The sequence below is a fragment of the Erythrolamprus reginae genome, chromosome Z, assembly GCF_031021105.1.
Source record: "Erythrolamprus reginae isolate rEryReg1 chromosome Z, rEryReg1.hap1, whole genome shotgun sequence".
NCBI classification, from domain to species: Eukaryota; Metazoa; Chordata; class Lepidosauria; order Squamata; family Dipsadidae; genus Erythrolamprus; species Erythrolamprus reginae.
In genome coordinates this window covers 54,327,418-54,349,629 of record NC_091963.1, presented here as the reverse complement: position 1 = coordinate 54,349,629, position 22,212 = coordinate 54,327,418, and the positions used below count along the sequence as shown (strand labels likewise).

The following is a 22,212-nucleotide window of genomic DNA, read 5'->3' as shown; positions in this document are numbered from 1 at the left end:
CTGCTTTTTGATGGGCTAGCATTGATGCTAACCATCTCCCGGGTTTATCTGCTGATTCAAAGTATTTTTATTTAGCAATTCTTAATTTACACAAGAGTTCTTCTTGTGTTTTTATATTTATTTCATGTCTTGTGGCATTTAGTTCTCCTAGAATCTCAGGGCTTTTTCTAGGGTTTGTAGTTTAATGTTTAATGTATGTACGGTGTTTTGTTTTTGTTTTTTCCTTTTTATTGAATATGCAATGTAGATTCCTCTGGTATATGCTTTCATTGTATCCCATAGGTTTTAAATGGATGTGTTACCATCATTATTGATTTGGAAGAAACAACGCAACTCATGCTGTAATGTTTTTTTGAATTCTCCTTCTTTGATAATTGTTTGGTTCATAGTCCAATTTTGTAGGAGTTTGTTGGTTGGGTCTCTCTATTTCAACAATATGGGGTTATGGTCCATCCAGGAATTTGGGAGGATTTGCATATCTATAATTTTGTTTATGAGTTCTAAACTTGCCCAGGCCATGTCTATACATGACCAGGATTCATAAGGAAAGGAAAAAAAGGTATATTGTCTACCATCTGGGTTGAAAAAGCGCCATATGTCTTTTAAGACTATTTCAGTTGTAAGTTGTTCAAAAGAAGCAGGTAGTGGTTTTCTTGTGGTATTTTATCATTAGGAGGGATTTTGGGGTCACGTTGAGTGACCGGAGTTGAGGGGTGAGCTGTTGCCTTCTTCCAGATCTTAGTTATCGTATTGGTGTTAGTAGACGACATTCTGTAGAAGAATGTTAGTAGAAGACTCAGGGCGGTTCACAACAACAATAAACAATGTGGTACAAATCCAATAATTAAAACTATAGCTAAAAACCCACTAAAAACAGTCACACTATCCAATCATAACCACACATAAATCTTACCAGCCAAAAGGGGATACATTTCTAATTTAGTCATACAAAATTAAAGATTTTGGTGCCATCTATCTTTTGTCTAATTGATTGTGTTGGGGTAGAGAGTAAATGTGGTCATATTAGAATTTTATATTAGGAGTAAATTAAGAGTAATTGAAAGCTTAAGGGATATGATATAGTTATAAATGTATATAGAATCTTAAGTAAAAATTAGGAATCTAGGTTTTTGATCAAGTCTATAAAGATATAAACTTATAAACAATTCCTAATAAGAACACTGAGTAGCAAATCTGAATTACTAAGTAGATAAATCAGGAATATCTTGACACCATATAAACGTAAGTTTAAATTACTATGATCTGTAAGGATTGAAATATAACTCATTGGGGTTTTTTTTTTTGTTTACCTGTTGCTATATACTGATTCAGTATTTATCCGAACAGTAGAAGTATAACAATCAGCACGTAGCAACAGCTAAATAAATAAAAAAACCAACACCCCAACACCCCCCCCAAAAAACCCCACACTCATAGTAAGAACCCCTCAAATCAGGAAAAGTAAATCAATTACAACTTTCAGACCTGTAAAAGTCAATTTTGACCTGAACAGTACAAGTGTAACAATCAGCACATAGCATCAGGTAAACCAAAACCCCTACCGCACCCCACCCACAAAACCCACACTCATAGTAATAAACCCTCAAATGAGGAAAAGTAAATCAATCACAAGTTTCAGACCTGTAGAAATCAATATAGACCTGAACAGTACAAGTGTAATAATCAGCATGTAGCATCAGGTAAACAAACACCCCCCCCCCAAAAAAAATCCACACTCATAGTAAGAACCTGTCAAATGAGGAAAAGTAAATCAATCACAAGTTTCAGACCTATAAAGGTAAATTAATCACAAATTTCAGACCTGTAAAACTCTTCGGGTCAAATAGACCCGAAACAGTACATGTGTATAATTAATTACCTTTTTTCTGAAAAAATAAAAATAAAAATTAATTTTTCATTTCATTTTTCATTTGTTTATATTCGAGCATGTTCACATATAGTTTACTAATGCAATAGGTATTCAAAAAAATACTTACAGTAGCTAAAATCAACATTTTTTAGTCCGGGTCAAATAGACCCGGGAACAGAACAAGTGTGTAGTAAACACATTATTATTATTATTATTATTATTATTATTATTATTATTATTATTATTATTTATTAGATTTGTATGCCGCCCCTCTCCATAGACTCGGGGCGGCTCACAACAGTTATAAAAACAATACATGGTAACAAATCTAATAATTAAAATCTAAAATAACAGTTTTACATTAAAAAGTCTAAGAAGAAAAACCCCCAATATATAAAATACATACACACAGTTATCTGTGAAAAACTTGTTAAAATCCTCAGCACTATCCTGCAAGTGTTTGTCAACTCCCCACTGATTAAGGAGGGAGCGGGTCACCCTAAACAGGGCAGCTGGGCAGGATTCTGCAGATGCAATCAGGGCGACATTATATGCACATCTTGTTGTCCTGATCACCACTTTGTAAATCTCCATATGAACTTTTACAAGTGTTCAGTCAGATTCGGACCTACTTCTTCTTTAGAGCTTCTCTAGACATCTCTTGTGGCGTTTCATCCCCCGGAATTCCTCAGTAAATCAAGGAGATCTCCAGGATCTATTACCACAGAGAGGTCGCAAAGGCACAATTCAATCTAGAGCCCCAGTCGTATTCCAGGCAGCGGCAAGGGACTCTGACAAACTACTAGCAAATCTAGTAAAACCCCAAGCGCCTTCTGAAAGCCTTCTGGGTATATCAGGCATCTGGTGTGGAACCTCCTAATCAGTTCTGCCTCCCTGCGGGGGAGGATTGGAGCCTTAAAATCAAGCTGCAGTAGAAAATGATCTGACCATGACAAAGGCAAGGTCTCTAGACCCCTTAATCTCAGATCATTACTCAACTGCCCTGAGAGGAATACTATGTCGAGAGTGTGCCCCCCCCAATAAGTAGGGGCCTGAATTACTTGAATAAGATCCATGGTTGCCATGGTGGCCATGAACTCCTGCGCCAACCTAGAGGATTCGCCGAGCAATGGCAGGTTAAAATCCCCCAAGACAATAAGTCTGGGGGACTCCACCACCAGCCCGGCTGCTTCCTCGGGTAGTGTGGGCAGGCAGGGCAGCATATAAGGGAGTGCAGAAACACCTAGATAGAATAATTCACATATTTTATTAAAGTTGCATCAAGATTCCATCAATCTTGTCTTCCTAGATACAGGAAGTATTAAATTGTTTTTCATCACATAGGTTAACATAACCTTGGTTTATTTGGAGATAGTTTTTTTTACTGCTGTTGTATGCTTTGCATTGTAAGTGGAAATTAGAAGATTATTTTGTACATTGATTTTTCCCCCTTCTCAAGGATCCAGTCAATTTATAACATTTGGCAAATGTATATTAGATTGGAGGCAGATACGTGAGCAACAAGTCCACCTGTACCCCTAGGTCCAACTTCACAAGGGACTCACTACCTGCAATCTCAGGGGCAGTGAGTTTTTATTGTACTGCTTTGTTTGTGGGTTATATAATGGGGTTTTAGTATTCAATATTTGATTTCTTTTTTCTATATTGTATTTTTATATTGCTGTAAGCCACCCTGAGTCCCATTGGGATTGGGAGGCATAGAAGTTGAATGAATCAAACAATCAAACAAACAAACGTAGTAATAAATGAACCACCTGCAAACATAATAGACAAGTTATAATCAAGTCTGATTAAAAATACTTAATCTATGAGATCTAGCATACCTCCAACACCATTGCAGCGAGATGTCATTTCCCACAAAACTAAAGCCATGGAATATACATCAGTCTGCTTAAAGGATTCAACATTATCCAAGTTCATTCTGGATTCCAAAACTTCAGGAGCCATGTATCTTGCTGTACCAACCTGTCAACATTTACAAAAATTAAAATGCTCTAAATGCTCTAAATGGAATTATCTATTTAGAAAGCATAACCACCACTAACCACCACCTCAAAAACAAAGATAGTAGTGTAGATGATAGGAGAATATTGGGTGGATGGAAGTAGATTCAATTTTCATGACAGTAATTCCTAATTAAGCAATGCCTCAAAGTGGAATGATTAGGATTTCCTCCATAAATGGAAACAGGTGCTGGGGGGGGGGGGGGGAAGCATCACTGGGAATATTAATGCAGTTTGAGCTAAAGCTGCTCTCCACTGTTTTCAAATGATTGTTCACATTTTATTGAAGAGATACTACATGGAATTACATGCAGTTATTTAAGCATGATTTTAGTCATAATCAACCCATCACAAAGCTAGGTACTTCAAGAAAAGACATTGTTAATCAAAATCCTCTAGCTGTCCAAATTGCTCCTCACGCATCAGCTTACCTGCCCACTATTAGCCAGGTCATCAATAGAGAGAGTAGGATCCAGCCTTAGTGATAACCCAAAGTCACAGAGACAGCAAACTAGATCATTCTTTACCAGGATATTAGAACTTTTCAGGTCTCTGTGAACAACTGGTGTCTTGGGCCGACCACACGGTGTGTGATCACTATGAAGGTGGGCAATCCCATGAGCCAAAGAACCACCTAGTTTCCAGAGATCCTCCCAGCTAATTATATGCTTTATGAGATATTCTTGCAAGTTGCCTCTTGAGTGGAAAGCAGTGATCAACCAGTATTGTTTGCCTATATCTATCTTGCGCTCCTCTGCTGTAAGGAACTGTAGGATGTTCTCATGCTTTAGATTTATGTCAGAAAATATATCTTTCTCAGACTTCCAGGAGGCATATTCTTCATAAGAGAAGATCTTCACAGCCACAGTTTCAAACTGTTCTGATGTGTTTTGTTTCAGCTTAGCCTTATAGACTTCTGCAAATCGCCCTTTGCCTACCAAAGTGTCCAATTCAATAGGCAGCAATTCAGTATTATGGTTAATATTATTAGCACAAGTAGAACTGATGTCAGAGCGATCATCATCCAGCATAATGGCACAAACGTCACTACGGTCTTTGTGTTTTCTGGACTTCACATTTTTTTCCCATGCCTTATTGAGTTTCCTCCTCCTCTGAACACGGTAGAAGTAAAAGATAATGATTACAGCAATGGCGATCACTAGCAATGGGACAAGGCATATAACTGCGACCAAAGCAATCACATATTTTACTTCTGTACCTGAGGTGGTATCTGGAAAAAAAAATAAAGCATTAGGTGAATCTGCAAAAATTGTAATAAAATGTCATTAATATAATTATAATAATAATAATAATTATAAAACCAAGTCAATTTAATGTTATGGTTAAAGGCAGAAAGCTGGAAACTCAGATATTTTGAATTCTAGTTCTGCCAAATTGGATAATATGAAGCATGTGGGTCAGAGTGTCTGCCGGATCAGAAATTTTCATTAAAATTAAAACGAAACCAATGTGGTGCCACTCATTCATATGTTATCAAAGGAGAGACAAGGGATGGGGCACAATGCAGATAGACAACTCCCCCATACACAGACATATTACATTTTTGAATGAAATAATCATTAAGTAGCATTCTATGATTTCTATTCATACCCCAAAAGGTAATTTTGTTGTGCAAAAATGGTTACTCAGTTGCTGAACACACTTGCCTGTTGAAAATACAACTTGGCTATTCTGAATGACGCATTCTTAAAAAAAGTAAAGAGGGGATTTTGCTCTGGAAATTGATTGGAATCTTAAAATAGGAGCATTCCTTATCACAGCTTTTTCTTGTGGATCCAAACTGTCTTCACTACAACAAGAAATCTCAAATGAAGACAAGTAGCTACAAACAGCTAAAACAGAGATAAGAGAAAACTCTGATAGGCGATGTAATAAATTAGAGAAACTTCCATCAGGAACAGAGAAACAAGGATGCCAAAGGGTAAAACTAGACTATAGCTGATATGTAAAAGTTCCAATAGTAAATGTTGAAACATCTATAATCTGTGAGATTGTAGATTCAGTAAAATCTACCACATCCTCTTAGGATATTCTGAAATCTATTTTTTGTCTCTGGAGAAAGATGAATGAATGGATTGGAGGCACCCAACAGAATATTTCAGTGATATAAATTGACCTGCAAGAGATTCCAGCACGCCATCCTTGTAATAACTCTCAATATAGGTTGAATCAAAAGCAAGTTTATTGTTCTGACAGGAACAAGGTAGCCTAACTCAGTCAATTAGCAATTGTGTATTGAGAGCGCAATACAATGACAGTTCTCAGTATTTATACAAACTAGCCCCAGCAACAGACAGCTTTTACATTGATACAATTTTAGCGCCAAAAAGAGGCTAACCAATCAACATACAATAAACAAATCAGAACTTTTGACTTTTACCCTGTAACTGGGTAGGTAACTGGGCAGCATATCTAACACTCCTCCCCTCTTAGTTCAGATGCAGGTCATTCAGAGAGACACGTGACAAAGTCCTCCAATCGGCTGGGCTTTCTTGTTTCTCTCTCTGACCTGTGCAGTTCAGTTGAGTCTTGAAACTCGAAGAATGAGGAGGTGGGCTCATCTGCGATTCCCAGAGAGGCTCCAGGCCTGGCCTGTGGAGACCCTCTCTGCATTAAGTCCGCAGGACCACCGCCGGCCTCCTCTGGACCTTGTTCCCCCAGCGGTGGAGCGACGATGACCCGGTAAGTCCCAGTCTATTTCAAATTGTCCGGAACGGGCTTGCCGGAAAAGGTTCCCTATGGGGCGTGAAGAGTCATAGTCTTTGTTAATATTTGGTGAGGTTTCTTGGCGGAGGCCAGTTGTTCCCAACCGCTTCCGAAAATGGTCAATATGCCTTTTCCACAGGCGACCGTCCTCGAGGAGGACATGGTATGTTTTAGGCGCGGTTTTGTCCATTATGGTTCCTTTTGCCCACTTCAAACCCCCATCGAAGTTCTTTGCAAAAACCCCTTGCCCCACATTTAATGTTCTTTCTGGGGAATTTGAGCGGTATTCTCTACTGCTTAGGAAGACAGGGTGCAACCTATCCAAGGGGGACCTCAATTTCCTGCCCATTAGTAGTTCTGCAGGGCTTTTGGGTGTTAATGAACTAGGAGTGGTGTGCTGGGTCAACAGAAAGGTGTCTAATTGCTCATGGATGTTTCCAGGTTCTGTCCTTTTAATAGCCTCTTTTGCTACCCGCACAAAACGTTCAGCCATACCATTAGCCCAAGCTGCATGAGGGGAAACTAAGGCATGCCTACTGCCCAAATGGGCAAGGAAGATTTCCATTTGCTTGGATGTGAATTGTGGCCCATTATCCGAAATCAACACATCTGGGCACCCATGGGTAGCAAATAAGCGGCGTAATACTTGTATTGTGGCACAAGATGTAGTGGCCCCCATTACTATAATATCTAGCCACTTTGAGTATGCATCTACCACAACCAGGAACATATGGGGCCCTACCGGCCCAGAAAAGTCAACATGAATCCGCAACCAAAGGGCTTGTGGTGTTTCCCAATTCATGGGGCTGGTTTTGGGGGGGCTTGGTCTTGATTCCTGGCAAGGGGGACAAGTGGCTACCCACTGTTCGATGGCTGAGTCCAAGCCAGGCCACCAGAGGTGTCCTCTGGCCAAAGCCTTCATTCTAACCACCCCAGGATGGCCTTGATGTAGCATTTCCATAACTCTTTTTTGTAATGATTTGGGGATCACTATTCTGTCCCCCCATAATATACAATCTCTCATGACAGATAATTCCATACGCTTACTTTTAAAGTCTTGTACTAAGGTGTCATCTTTATCGGTTGCCCACCCTCTCAAAATGCGTTGAGTTACAGCTTTAAGAGCTGGATCCTTTCTTGTCTCTTCTGCAATTTCCTTGGCTGTTTTTAGAGGTTTATCTGCTAATTCTATCAATAGGACTTCGCTGATTGGGGCAGGGTCTTCTAATATTTGTGGTATGGGGCACCGGCTTAGCCCATCGGCATCATTGATCTGAGCTCCCCCTTTGTACTTGAGGGTGTAATTATACCCTGCTAAAAATATGGCCCACCTGGTCATCCTGTTTGTGTTCGCCTAATAGAGCAGCAGTGGCTTGTGGTCTGTTATCAATTCAAAAGGCCTGCCAAATATATACAGGTGAAATTTTTTAACCCCAGCAACTAGAGCTAAGGCTTCCCTGTCAATGTGACCATAGTTCCTCTCGGTGCTGGACATGGTCCTAGAGAAATATGCAATAGGGGCCTCCTGACCGTTGGGCAGGACATGAGCCAGGACTGCTCCCACCCCATAGGGGGAAGCGTCGCATGTTAATCTCAGTGGCAAGGTAGAGCTATACTGTACCACTACACTGTGAGAGGTTAAAAGGTTCTTTATTTTGCTGAATGCTGCTTGCTCCTCCTCTCCCCATCTCCAGGTCTCTCCCTTGTGGAGAAGTTTATGCAACGGCTCAGCTGCAGAGGCCTTCTGCTTTAAGAAAACAGAATAAAAATTTAATAGGCCCAGGAAGGCTTGCAGCTCCGATTTATTAGAGGGCTCTGGGGCTTCCTTAATTGCCCTAACCTTTTACTGTGTGGGGTGAATTCCCTCACCATCTATTTTGAATCCTAAGAAGTCAACACTGGCAGTACCCCAGACACACTTGTCTGCTCTTAGCTTAAGGCCTTTGTCTTGTAGCCTAGAAAGTACTTTTCTTATTCTGCAGTGTAATTGGTCATAATTCTCCCCTGATATTAATATGTTATCAAAATATGGCACCACACCTTCTATTCCTACTAATAAGCGTTCCATGAGACGCTGGAAAATTCCTGGAGCTAAACTAACTCCAAACTGCAGCCTGGTGCACTTAAAGGCTCCCCTATGGGTGACTATTGTCTGTGAGAGGGCAGTGGCTTCATCAATGGGAAGCTGTTGATAAGCCTGGGCTAAATCGAGTTTTGCGAACATGTTCCCTTTACCCAGAATGTGTAGTAGTTGTTGAACTACTGGAATGGGGTATGAATTGTGCTGCAGGGCCTTGTTAAGTGTAGACTTGTAATCAGCACAAACTCTCAAAGACCCATCTGGCTTCATTGGGGTTACTATATGCGTCTCCCATGGGGCTTGGTCTACCGGTACCAATATTCCTTGAGCAATGAGTTTGTCTAATTGGAGGTCCAACTTAGGGAGAATCAGTAAGGGCACCCTGCGGGGCTTCAAACGTATAGGGGGAACATTGGAGTCTAGTTAAAAAGAAATGGGAGGCCCCCTGTAAGTTTCCAAATTAGTATCAAAAACATCTGGAAACTCATGGACAAAATGTGGCATGTTACAGATTGCCAACTTATGAATGCCTGTGACAGCCAGACCTAGGGGGCTCATCCACTCCAACCCAAATAGGGAATGATTAGCCCCTTGAACAACCAGCAAAGCAAGGATGTGAGCCACCCCTTTAAATGTAATGGGTACCCTTGCCTTCCCCAAAACCTCAGTAGGATTTCCCTGGAAGTCCTTAATGGCCGTTTCCATGGGTTCAAGCTGAGCTACAGTCATAGAAGGCATATACAGCTTCAGTTTATGCCATGGCATAAGGAAATATTTTGACCCTGTGTCCAGTTCCATTTGGCAAGGTCTATTGTTGAGAAGCAAGGGCACCACAAGCTTTGTGGGGGCCAGGCTGGAACTGACAGTTGTTCCGGGGTATGTTTTACCTCGGTTCCAGTCGTGGGAAAAAGTTCCTGAGGCACGGCGGCTTCCTCTGGTCGGCGTGTGCAGCGTGCAGTTGTCTCTCGGCGGTGACGGCGGTGGGTGTTGTCTCGGGTATGCTGAAGCCATCGGGAGGTCATCTGGTAGGTGAGCCCGACAGGTTTCCGCGATATGCCCTCTTCGGTTGCAGCGGCGGCAAAACACAACTTGAAAGGGGCAGCGGGAACGGGGATGATTTCCTCGGCAACTGGCGCAGTAGAAGGTGGAGAATTGAGATCTAGAAGGTCTCGGCGGTGGGGACTTGATCTGGCAACAGTAGTCATCGTAGGAGTCAGATTCTTGGTCTTGGAAGTCGGCAGGAACGGAGACTTGAGAAGAGGCATCGGTTATTTTGAAGACTGTGGCATGCCTGTCATTGCTCTTGAGCTCCGCAGCCGCGGCTTGAGCAACCTCAAAAGTCTGTGCGGCTTTAATTACATCTTGCAGCGAGGATTCTTCTTCAGACAGGAGCTTGTTTCGGATTGCAATGTTGCGCATGCGAAGGATTAAGGCATCAGTGAGGCGAGCCTCTGGATTGTTGAATTGACATTTTGAGAGCACAGTCCGCAGGCAGGTGGCAAACTGATTGATCGATTCACCCTCGGCTTGCGCCATTTGGGAGAATTGATGGTGAAACACTCTGGCTGGCTTCGTTGGCTTGAAGTGTGCGGCTAGCTTTGTAGAAAGAGTGTCCCACGAAACAGAGTTTGCTGGTTCCGGGTCTGTGAGGGTTCCTGCTAGATTAAAAATCTGGGTGCTGCAGTAATTCAGGAAAAGAGCACGCTTGCGGCCGCTGTTGGCGTCTTTCATGCCGGCTGCCTCCAAAAATATTTCAAATTTAGCCATATAGGCTGTCCAGGTCATTTTTCCGGTGGTGAAAAATTCTGGTGGCTGGACTACAGAAGGAGTGGCCATGGTAGCACACGGAGGGTCGACCTCCTCATCGCCAATGTAATAACTCTCAATATAGGTTGAATCAAAAGCAAATTTATTGTTGTGACAGGAACAAGGTAGCCTAACTCAGTCAATTAGCAATTGTGTATTAAGAGCGCAATACAATGACAGTTCTCAGTATTTATACAAACTAGCCCCAGCAACAAGCAACTTTTACATTGATACAATTTAAGCACCAAAAAGAGGCTAACCAATCAACATACAATAAACAAATCTGAACTTTTGACTTTTACCCTGTAACTGGGTAGGTAACTGGGCAGCATATCTAACAATCCTCATCCGGGATTTGATCCTGGAGGAGGAGGCCGACCTGGCATGTGTGACTGAAACCTGTCTGGGCCCAGAGGGAGGAATTCCTCTCTCTGAAATTTGCCCAGCCAGGTTTCAGATATGGAATCAGCCTCGACCCCAGGGAAGGGGGGGAGGAGTGGCTATTATAGCCAGGGAGAGCCTTTGCCTACATACACTTGTTGCTCTAGAAATTGTGGGTTGTGAGTCCCTCTTGGTGAAGTTGGACTTAGGGGTGCAGGTGGGCTTGTTGCTCACGTACCTGTCTCCCAGCTGCGTGTCAACAGCCCTGCCTGTGCTGCTCGAGGAGATAGCCGGGCTGGCGGTAGGGTTCCCCAGACTTATTGTCTTGGGAGACTTTAACCTACCATCACTTGGTGAAACCTCTGGGCTAGCACAGGAGTTCATGGCCACCATGACAGCGATGGACCTGACTCAAGTAGTAGAGGGTCCGACACACAAGGGGGGGGCATGCACCCGACATGGTAATCCTCTCTGATCAATTGAGTAATGGTCTGAGACTAAGGGGCTTAGAAGTGTTGCCTTTGTCGTGGTCAGACCAGTTCCTATTGCGGCTTGACTTCCTGGCTCCAATCCTTCCCCACAGGGAGGCGGAGCCGACTAGGTGGTTCTTCCCCAGACGCCTGATGGACCCAGAGGGCTTTCAAAGGGCGCTTGGGGTTATTCCAGATGCACTCGTCCATAGTTCGGCAGAGTCTCTTGCTGTAGCCTGGAAAAGGCTGCAACGGAGGCTCTTGACCGGATTGCGCCGTTGCTATCTCTCTGTGGCACTAGACCCCGGAGAGCTCCTTGGTTTACCGAGGAGTTCCAGAAGTTGAAACACCAGAAGAAACGTCTAGAGAAGCGATGGAGGAAGAGTAAGTCTGAATCCGATCGAACACTTGTAAGAGCTCATATTAAGACTTACAAAGTGGCGGTCAAAGCGGCAAGATGTACATATCATGCTGCCTTGATTGCATCAGCGGAATCTCGCCCGGCCACTCTGTTTAGGGTGGCCTGCTCCCTTTTTAACAAGGAGGGAGTTGGGGAGGCCTTGCAGAGGAGCTGGGTCCAGGAGATTGTCAATGCTTCTTTGGGGAGGGTGTCCTTTCCGGCTCCCTACAAGGAGGCACTTGTGCACCCCCTCCTCAAGAAGCCTTCCCTGGACCGAGCCATTCTCAACAACTATCGTCCGGTCTCCAACCTTCCCTTTGTGGGGAAGGTTGTTGAGAAGGTGGTGGCGCTCCAGCTCCAACAGTCCTTGGAAGAAGCCGATTATCTAGGCACTCAACAGTTTGGTTTCATTGGTCGTGTTGATGGATGATCTCTGGCGAGCCCAGGACAGGGATTTATCCTCTGTCCTGGTGCTTCTTGACCTCTCAGCGGCTTTCGATACCGTCAACCATGGTATCCTTCTGCACCGGCTGGAGGGGTTGGGAATGTGAGGTACTGTCTTTCAGTGGTTTTCCTCCTACCTCTCTGGTCGGTCGCAGTCGGTGTTAATGGAGGGTCAAAGGTTGACCTCTAGGTCTCTCCTTTGTGGGCTGCCACAGGAGTCAGTCCTTTCCCCCCTGCTATTTAATGTCTACATGAAACCGCTGGGTGAGATCATCCAGGGGCATGGGGTGAGGTATCATCAGTATGCTGATGATACCCAGGTGTACATCTCCACCCCATGTCCTTTCAATGAAGCAATGGAAGTGGTGTGCCAGTGCCTGGAGGCTGTTAGGGTCTGGATGGGTGTCACCAGATTCAAACTCAACCCAGACAAGATGGAGTGGCTGTGGGTCTTGCCTCCCAAGGACAATTCCATCTGTCCATCCATTACCCTGGGGGGAACTATTGACCCCCTCAGAGAGGGTCCGCAACTTGGGCGTCCTCCTCGATCCACAGATCACATTAGAGAACCGCCTTTCATCTGTGACGAGGAGGGCGTTTGCCCAGGTTCGCCTGGTGCACCAGTTGCGGCCCTAACTGGACCGGGAGTCACAACTCACAGTCACTCATGCCTCATCACCTCAAGGTTTGACTACTGTAATGCTCTCTACATGGGGCTACCTCTGAAGAGTGTTCGGAAACTTCAGATCGTGCAGAATGCAGCTGCGAGAGCAATCATTTATTTATTTATTTATTTATTCGATTTTTATGCCGCCCCTCTCCTTAAACTCAGGGCGGCTTACAACATGTTAGCAATAGCACTTTTTTAACAGAGCTAGGCTATTGCCCCCACAATCCGGGTCCTCATTTTACCCACCTCGGAAGGATGGAAGCCTGAGTCAACCTTGAGCCGGTGATGAGATTTGAACCGCTGACCTCCAGATCTACAAGTCAGCATCAATGGCCTGCAGTACAGCACTCTACCTGCTGTGCCACCCCGGATCTTTTAATAAATATTAAATAAATTTAATAATAAATGTCCCTTCTACATAGTTGGTAACTTGTAGAATAATTCTCCAAGAAAACATATTAAGACAGAATAAAACCACATCCTGGATTTCAACATTAAAAGAACAGATTGTTCTGCAATGCACTTTTATGATTATATTGAACATTCCACTGCCTTAATCTTTGCATTTACAATGCAACATTTTATGTCCTGTTGAAAATTCTGCTGAATTAAGCAGAATTCAATCTTAAGCATATTTATTGGTAAGTGTGATAGTCGCATGTAACACCCTTGGTTAAAGGGTCTTCTTTACATCCTTTGATGACCCTAGGTATGCCCATGTTACACCAACACTCCGCAGTCTGCATTGGTTGCCGATCAGTTTCCAGTCACAATTCAAAGTGTTGGTTATGACCTCTAAAGCCCTTCATGGCATCGGACCAGAGTATCTCCGGGATCGCCTTCTGCTGCACGAATCCCAGCAACCAATTAGTTCCCACAGAGTTGGCCTTCTCCAGGTTCCGTCCACGAAACAATGCCGTCTGGTGGGACCCAGGGGAAGTCTTCTCCGTGGTGGCCCCGACCCTCTGGAATGAACTCCCACCAGAGATTAGGATTGCCCTCACCCTCCTTGCCTTTTGTAAACTCCTTAAAACCCCTCCTCTGTCATCAGCCATGGGGAAATTGATTCCCCTGGACTGTTTCTGTTTTATGTATGGTTTATATGAGATGTATGATTCCTTTATATATTAAGGGTTTTTGAATTGTTTTAATCAATTGGATTTGTATTGTTTTATTGTTCTGAGCCACTCAGAATCTTTGGAGAGGGGCGGCATACAAATCTAATAAATAAATAAAATAATAAATAAATAAAATAATAAATAAATAAATCTGCCTGGTAGCTCTCCATTTATCAAGCAGCAGATTGGTCTCCATACTTAATCTATTGCATATTTCTCAGGATTGCTTGCTGTCCAATTCTGATACACAATTTCAGACACCCCTTAGCGTTCAAAACAAAACAGTTTTCTTGCTAACAGCAGTCTTTTTCCTTTCCCGTTTAGCAATGGATCATTGACATGGAAGAACACACTGAGTTTACACATCTACTATTTATGCAGTACATATTTATCTCAATGTACTGCTTTAAAAATGTACTTAAAACCTCAACTGTCACTTTAAAAGGAGAACTTATAGAAAGTGAGAGCTAGAATAGGAAGCAATTTGAATTTGCAAGCAAAGAGAGTACAAAGTTAAGTGTCTGAAATTATTTAAGCAATTGAGTAGGTTTATAAGTTAAACTATAATGCTATCTAGTATGTAGTCTATGGGTCTAATCAGGGTTTCAGAACGCACGGGCTAGAACAGTATAGGAGTCCAATTTACAGGAGCCATCAAAACCAGGCTTGGACTTTTGAATAGCATTCAGTTTACAAAGAAATTTATTTGATATGATAATTAAGGCATCAAGCTGGAAATCAGAAGGCTATTAGTTCTAATTTTACTTTGACACAAAGACAACTGGGTGACCTTCGGTCAGTCACTTTCTCTCAGCTGTAGGAAAGCAGCAAAGGCAAACAACTTCTGAAAAATCTTGCTAAGAAAACTGCAGGGACTAATCCTGACAGTCTCCAAGAATTGCCCACAATTGCATGGAATAAAAAACCAAGGTTATGAATAAATTTTGTGCCAGAAACAATACTTTGTATTTCTATTTCCTTACTATTGACTGTGATGTGATTATTATCAGATATTGGCTATTCATTGTCGCTGATCATTAGATAGCTGGAATTGTCTTCTCTGCAGGCACTACAGTGCAATATATCCATATAGTTCCTACTTGAAGGATTATGATTCTATTTTATTTGATGTAAGTTAAATTATTAAAAGTAAGTGGCATATATGTATTTATTCTAGCTCCAATGAAATTATTAGATTTATTCATAGAGCAGAGGTGAAAGCACATTCATTTATCAGAGCTAGATGGTCATGGTATCACAAGATTTGAAAATACTTGTCTGTTGGGTTTTTAGAATTATCATCTCTCATCTTGTTTTTTTGCTTCAGCACCTGAGCAGAAACTGTTTTTTTAGCACTGCACATGAATGCTAAACACGCATGGTGCATCAAGGAGTAAACTGGCAGTGAAAAAAAATCAGAATTCACCCTGGTCTATTCTAAAGCACACTTTATTTGAGCCTTCGTACAACAATAAAAAGCCTCTGAAAATCCAAGCAGCCTTAGTGAATATATCAGAGCTGCAAAGCATGATTTTTCCACTTACACCTACAAGTTTAAGTTACTATAAATCTTACATTTATACTCCTTCAAGCTCTAAAATATTTTTAAAGACTAAAAACCAACACAACGCTTATACCCATACTTAGAAATAAGATTTAAATATTAAGCAGATAAAATGTATTAATCCGTGGGAAACTGCAATTCTGAAGTCTCATTGTGAAGTGTAGCAATCCAGAGCCCAAATGATCTTTTATAAGGATAACATCTATCTGCTAGTGCTTCAGTTGTGAGTTCATTGCCTCTAATTGTTTGAAGATGCCATTCCTCACCTGGAATCTCTCAAAGTTTACTCATTTCTTAATAAGTGTTCATTTCACTATGTTCCTATTAAGCCCTCATATATTTTCCATTCTACATTATTCTATTATTAATTGCTAAGCATAGCAATGTGCGTGTATTGTTTTCATCTGAACATATATTTTTTCTTTTCTTATTAATATTTATTTGGACAGTCTAAACTGAAATCTAAAGCTGACCTCTAAAACCATATAAGCCACTGCACAGGAAATTTTTAAAATTCCTTTCCTTTTACTCTTTGTTTTTGAAATGTTTCTATCTGTAACATTTTAAGCTTTTAAGCCTTAAATGAGTTCACAATTGCTGTTTCAAAAGTTTATATTAACTAATAAAGAAAATATTATGCTATTGTGGAAATGAAGTACAGTGTTCCCTTGCTTTTTGCAGGGGATGAGTTCCGAGACCGCCCGCGAAAGTCGAATTTCCGCGAAGTAGAGATGCGGAAGTAAATACACTATTTTTGGCTATGAACTGTATCACACGTCTTCCCATAACACTTTAAACCCCTAAATTGCAATTTTCCATTCCCTTAGCAACCATTTAGATTATTACTCACCATTTTTATTTATTAAAGTTTATTAAAAAAAATATTTATTAAAAGCAGATGAAAGTTTGGTGATGACATATGACGTCATCGGGTGGGAAAAACCGTGGTATAGGGGGAAAACCCGTGAAGTATTTTTTAATTAATATTTTTGAAAAACCGTGGTATAGACTTTTCGTGAAGTTCGAACACGTGAAAATCGAGGGAACACTGTACATTGTTTTAAATTATAGCAAATTTATTAACAGAGTCTTCATTACCAAATTTTTCAGAGTATAAGACACACCAGAGTATAAAATGCACCTTAGTTTTGGGGGAAGAAAATAGAAGGGGAAAATCTGCCTACCAGATATTCATCTGGCTAGCATTCTTAGTCTGGTCAGCTTCAGCACATTACTTTATCCCCTGGTTAGGGCTTTAAAAAAACCTTATTCAGAGAGACTAACAATGAAAGAGGTGCAAGCTGGTAAGAGTTGGGAACATCGTTAGCACCTCATTAGGGCGGGGAAGAAACATTTGGAGCAAGTAGAGCAATGAAAAAAAAATTGCACAGACTTATGACTTGGAAAACATTCTTTGCAGAGAGCAACAATGAAAGAACTTGCAAGATAAGAGTTGGGAAGATTATTAGCAGTTAGTTAGGGCTGAAAAAAAAGCTTCCCAAAAAGTTACAATCAGAGCATAAGATGCACCCAAATTTTTAGCCTCTTTGATGGAGGAAAAAGGTGAGTCTTATACTCTGAAAAATATGGTAATTAATTGGCTCAATTTGGTCAATTATGTTTAGGCAATTGCACTAGCATTCAGCACCATATATAAAAATCTTTTTCAAAAAAATAACGTATCTGTGAAAAATCAATATACAATCAAACAGTAGACATTCAGAAAACACACATGCTTTATTTTCCTCTGACTGAGACAATTAAGAAAGTACATTAAAAATCACAAATGATTGTGTCCATATTATTCTTTATGTTGAAAAACTAAGATAATCCAAAACTCTATCCTCATATTTAAGTTTATGTTATTACCCTAATTTCAAAATAAGTAAACTTACTAATGAATATTGAAACAAATAAATAAAAATATTATGCAACATATATAACATAAGAACCTGGATTGTCAGTGTTGATCAGATTTATGATTTTTTTCTACAAAATGAAGTGAAAATTTTGAGTGCAATCAAAGAAGTGTATTTCTGTTTGAGGATTATTGTGGAAATAATTGAAAATCAACAGTAGTTTAATCCTATACATGACTGCACAGTATAGGGTGACAGATTATTGGGTACACAACACCAAAATATAAAGTTAAAATGAAAGAATTCAGAAAATAATAATGAAAATATTTCAGGGAGACTATATAATAGTCATAAGAAAAAAGTTACCATATATTTAGGGTTTGGGATTAGAAATATGTAAAAAATATAATGCATGGCTTAGATAAATGGAGCTATTTTTAAATTACTAGAATCTAAGGATTATCAAGATAAATTATGAGTAGTTCCAGAAAGATAAAAAGATAAATTGTGTAATCTATTTAAAACAAAGGTGTCAAACTCAAGTCATGTTACCATTATGTGATGTTTCATGACATTTTTCCCTTCACAGAGCTGGGGCAGACATTGTCCATGCATTAGATTAGGATTAGAACTGCCCCCACCCTCCTTGCCTTTCGTAAACAACTTAAAACCCACCTCTGCCGCCAGGCATGGGGGAATTGAGATCCTCTTTCCCCCTAGGCCTTTACAATTCTATGCATGGTGTGTATGTATGTATGTTTGGTTTTTATATTAATTGATTTTTAATCATCAATACCAAATTACTATTGTACACTGCTTTATTGTCGCTGTTAGCCGCCCCGAGTCTCTGGAGAGGGGCGGCATACAAATCCAATAAATAAATAAATAATAAATAAATGATGCATAGAGCCAGTGGCCGCCACTTTCACACTCCTGATTTAAGATATATAAATGCTGTCAGTTTGATCTTGAAAAGCTTGGCTTTGGTCTAAAGTGTGGGTACATCCCACCACAAAGTTCTAGTTTGTGCCTGCCAGCATTTCCTATTTGGCAAATAAAATCCATAACCTAACTATCATATGCCTCTCATTTTCAAATTCAGTCCCTGTAAGCATCACAAAGATCAACCCTGCCTCAAGTGATTATGCAAGTGACTCTCTCTGAGAGCCAAATTTTTGAATCAAAAAACGATTCAAAATTTTGGCTTTTCAAAATCAGTTTGATCAATTTGATTAGTTACAAACTCATTGTTTCTTCACCTACCCTGATGTTTGCTAGATGAAAAATACAAATTCACATGAGATCAGGGCTACATTGTATCAGTTTTAAGTAGTTTTAAATGAGGATTGGAGGCTATCAATAATTGGCATTACTGACCAATCGTATTTAAATGGGGAGAAATAAGCCTTTAGATACCAACTACAGCAAAGCTGACTTCCAAAATATTAAGGATGACAGTTATTTAAACTAAATTGTCTGTATTCAAAAACTATTTGATTAGAAGCTAGTGTCTAGCCTCTTTAAAATTAGATCTTGCTGTTGGAGTCATAATTTTTTTCTTTAGTCCCAAGTAAATACATATTTTGGCTGTTTCTATATAAATTAGGGTTTTAATATATCTTCAACAGCTGGACATTTTCAACTGATAGCAAATTAAGGGAAATAAAGATAAAATAATTCAATGCACCAGGACTTTGATTTCATTTGTGCAGCTGAAGAACCTGTCACTAATTTCTCTAAGCTGTAACTAGTTATTTGGGGAACAGCGGACCAGCTGGCCATGATGTTCTGTTCAGAGTTAAACACAGACAGGAAATCACATGTCTGATACTGTAAAAATAATTTGTCTTCCTGCCAGAGTTAAGCAGACAAGCAACCCAAAAGGGATTATTTTAATTTAAAAGAACGTTAACCTATAACAATAAAAACCAAATGACGATGCATCAACTGTGTATGGAATGTAAATGTTACCTTAGGATTTTAGCCGAATGTACTTTTAATAGTTTCCTGAATTCTAAATTTATACAAACATTTTTGAATTTTCACAATAAAGGACAATAGTGGAGAGATACAGTAGAATGCTAGGTTCTATTTTTATTTTTTTTTTTGATGAAGGAAGGAAGATTGAGTTCAGTTCATGGATCAAGCAAAAAAACCTCTGCCACTCTGTAAATTTTAATAAGTATTCACAAATAAGGCCTTCAACAGCAGAATAGCATGACACAGTTTCTAATGACTAGTAGATGGGCTTATGGCAAGCTAATAAAGTTTAAAATCAAGATTGTTATGTGTTGAATATATATAGTTGTATTAAATAAAGATGACCCTAACTGTTAACTCCAACTGTTTTAGAGGGCAACTTAGAACATTCATATTAGGGTGGGCCTTTTCAAGTACAGTGGTACCTTGGTTAACGAATGCCTTGGTTAGCATACTTTTTGGATAATAACCAAAAATTTCGCAAAAATTTGCTTCGGATACCGAACAAAAATTTGAATACCAAACAGAAATTTTTGGTTATTATTCGAAATGTTACACCCATTGTCCGTCACTCCCACCTCCCTCTCCTTACCTCTTTACCCCTTACCATGGATAGTGGACCAGCTGACCATGATGTTGGCATCGCTTCAGCTATGACGAGGCAAGTGCTGAGTTTGCTGGTCTCAGCGGCGGCTTCTCTTTGAGGACACTGGCGGCAGCTGCTGCTTCTTTTCAGGGACAGCGGGGGCCTGGGCATGGACGTGATCTTTCCTGGGTCTGTTGTTCCTCAAAAGGAAGCTGCCGAAGCCACCGCCAATGCCCCCACCAGCTGGTGGTGGCAGCTTCCTTTCAAGGAACAGCAATGCTGGGAACATCACATCCATGCCCAGGCCCCTGGGCCCCCGCCACCGCCGCTGTCACCAAAAAGAAGCCACTGCCACTGCCGGTGTCCTCAAAGAGAAGCCACCACCGGGTCCAGCAAACTCAGCGCTTGCCTCGTCATAGCCAAAGCGATGCTTTGCTGCTCCCCTGGCGAGAGGACGAAGGCAGAGAGGCAAGAGGTAAAGAAGTAAGGAGGGGGGGAGGGGGGGACAATGGGTATGGGGGGAAGGGTAAAGAGGTAAGGAGAGGGGTGGGTGGGAGTGAGGGACAATGGATTGTGTGGGGGGAGAATTTTTTTTTCAATTTTCCCCATAAGAAATAAAGGCTGGGAACCAATTAAATCCATTTCCATTATTTCCTATGGGGAAAATTGTTTTGGATAACAACAATTTCGGTTAACAACCAACCTTCCGGAACGGATTGAGGTTGTTAACCGAGGTACCACTGTATTATGATTGGTTAAGGTCCTCTGGGCCCAAGGTATAAATTATAGGCATTGTCTGCTGTTCCTCAGTTACAAGTATTCATTCTGCTGTTGTAGCAACACTGGTTTGTTTTTTGCCTACTGTAACCCACTACACAACAGTGGAGACGAGGATGGAATGCTGAAGAATAAAGAACTGTTCTAAGAGACTGAAATCACTGAGTGACAAGCTGGATAATGAGTTCCGGCAGGATTAGTTTCCACCACTGTTTACTAGTAAGCTATGCTAAAATCACTGGGTGTCAGACCAGTAAAGAGCCCTGGTGTGACCATGCTTTCTACCTTGCCTGCCAGTCAGACACACTGGAGGCACAGACATACCTGAGGGATCCTTACCCAGGACTCCTAACTGCAGCCCAGCTCCAATCGCAGCAGTACAGGCATTAACCAGTGCTACAGGGGCATTCCCAAAATTGTTAAACTGGGAAGATTCAATGAGTTCAATATTACTTGCCTGGAACAGTGGAGCTCATACATTTCCTGATTAAATGACTATCTCCAGGCTAACTAGGTCACGGATGAAGGCCTGAAGGCGGAAGCCCTATGTGTCTGTGAACAAGCCACGTTTGATATTGCTGAAAATTTGATAGCACCGGCAAGCATAGAGACAGTAGTCTACACAAACCTCAAGAATAAATTAAGGGAACATTTTGAGCTTGAACTCTGGGTCATCGCCTGGCATCATGCATTCGAGCAATGTAAATAGAAATCCAAGGAATCTGCAGCAGTGTTTGTGGCAATCCTTCACCAAACTTTGTGCCAATGTGAGTTTCCTGATCTGGAAGACCGTCTCAGAGACAGGTTTGTTTGTGGCCTGCATAATAGTGAATTACAGCAGCGCTATTCAACATGGAGAAATTGACTTTCCAAGAGCCATTGAGGGAAGTCATGTCAGATGAGGCTGCTAGAGGGGTATGAAGGCTTTCCAGTCACCAAAAATACACACCATCCCTCCAGTGATCTACCAAGAGACTGCAGAAGGCTTGGAGGAGTTCAAGGAGAGCAAAGAAATTGATCGCTTGCGGAGAGACCCAGAAGGCCACGCTCCACAGAGCAAGCAACTCCCCTACAGAGCTGTGCAAGCATAAAGTGGGTGAGATCATCCAAGGGCATGGGGTGAAGTATCATCAATATGCCGGTGATACCCAATTATACATCTCCACCCCATGTCCAGTCAACGAAGTAGTGGAAGTGATGTGCCGGTGCCTGGAGGCTGTTGGGGCCTGGATGGGTGTCAACAAACTCAAACTCAACCCAGACAAGACAGAGTGGCTGTGGGTCTTGCCTCCCAAGGACAATTCCATCTGTCCGTCCATTACCCTGGGGGGAGAATAATTGACCCCCTCAGAGAGGGTTCGCAACTTGGGCGTCCTCCTCGATCCACCGCTCACATTAGAGAAACATCTTTCAGCTGTGGTGAGGGAGGCGTTCGCCCAGGTTCGCCTGGTGCACC

At 41.4% G+C, this 22,212-nt stretch overlaps 1 protein-coding gene across 3 annotated transcripts in view; it reads right to left on the bottom strand.

The window, feature by feature from the left end:
- TGFBR2 (transforming growth factor beta receptor 2) overlaps positions 1–22,212 on the bottom strand; it is a 160,919-nt gene that overhangs the window by 64,032 nt on the left and 74,675 nt on the right. For all 3 annotated transcript variants that reach the window (XM_070727290.1, XM_070727291.1, XM_070727292.1), the window contains 2 exons: positions 4,326–5,125; positions 3,715–3,856 (listed from right to left, as the gene is read on the bottom strand). In XM_070727290.1, coding sequence (XP_070583391.1) covers positions 3,715–3,856; positions 4,326–5,125 — 942 coding nt within the window. The remainder of the gene's footprint in view (positions 1–3,714; positions 3,857–4,325; positions 5,126–22,212) is intronic.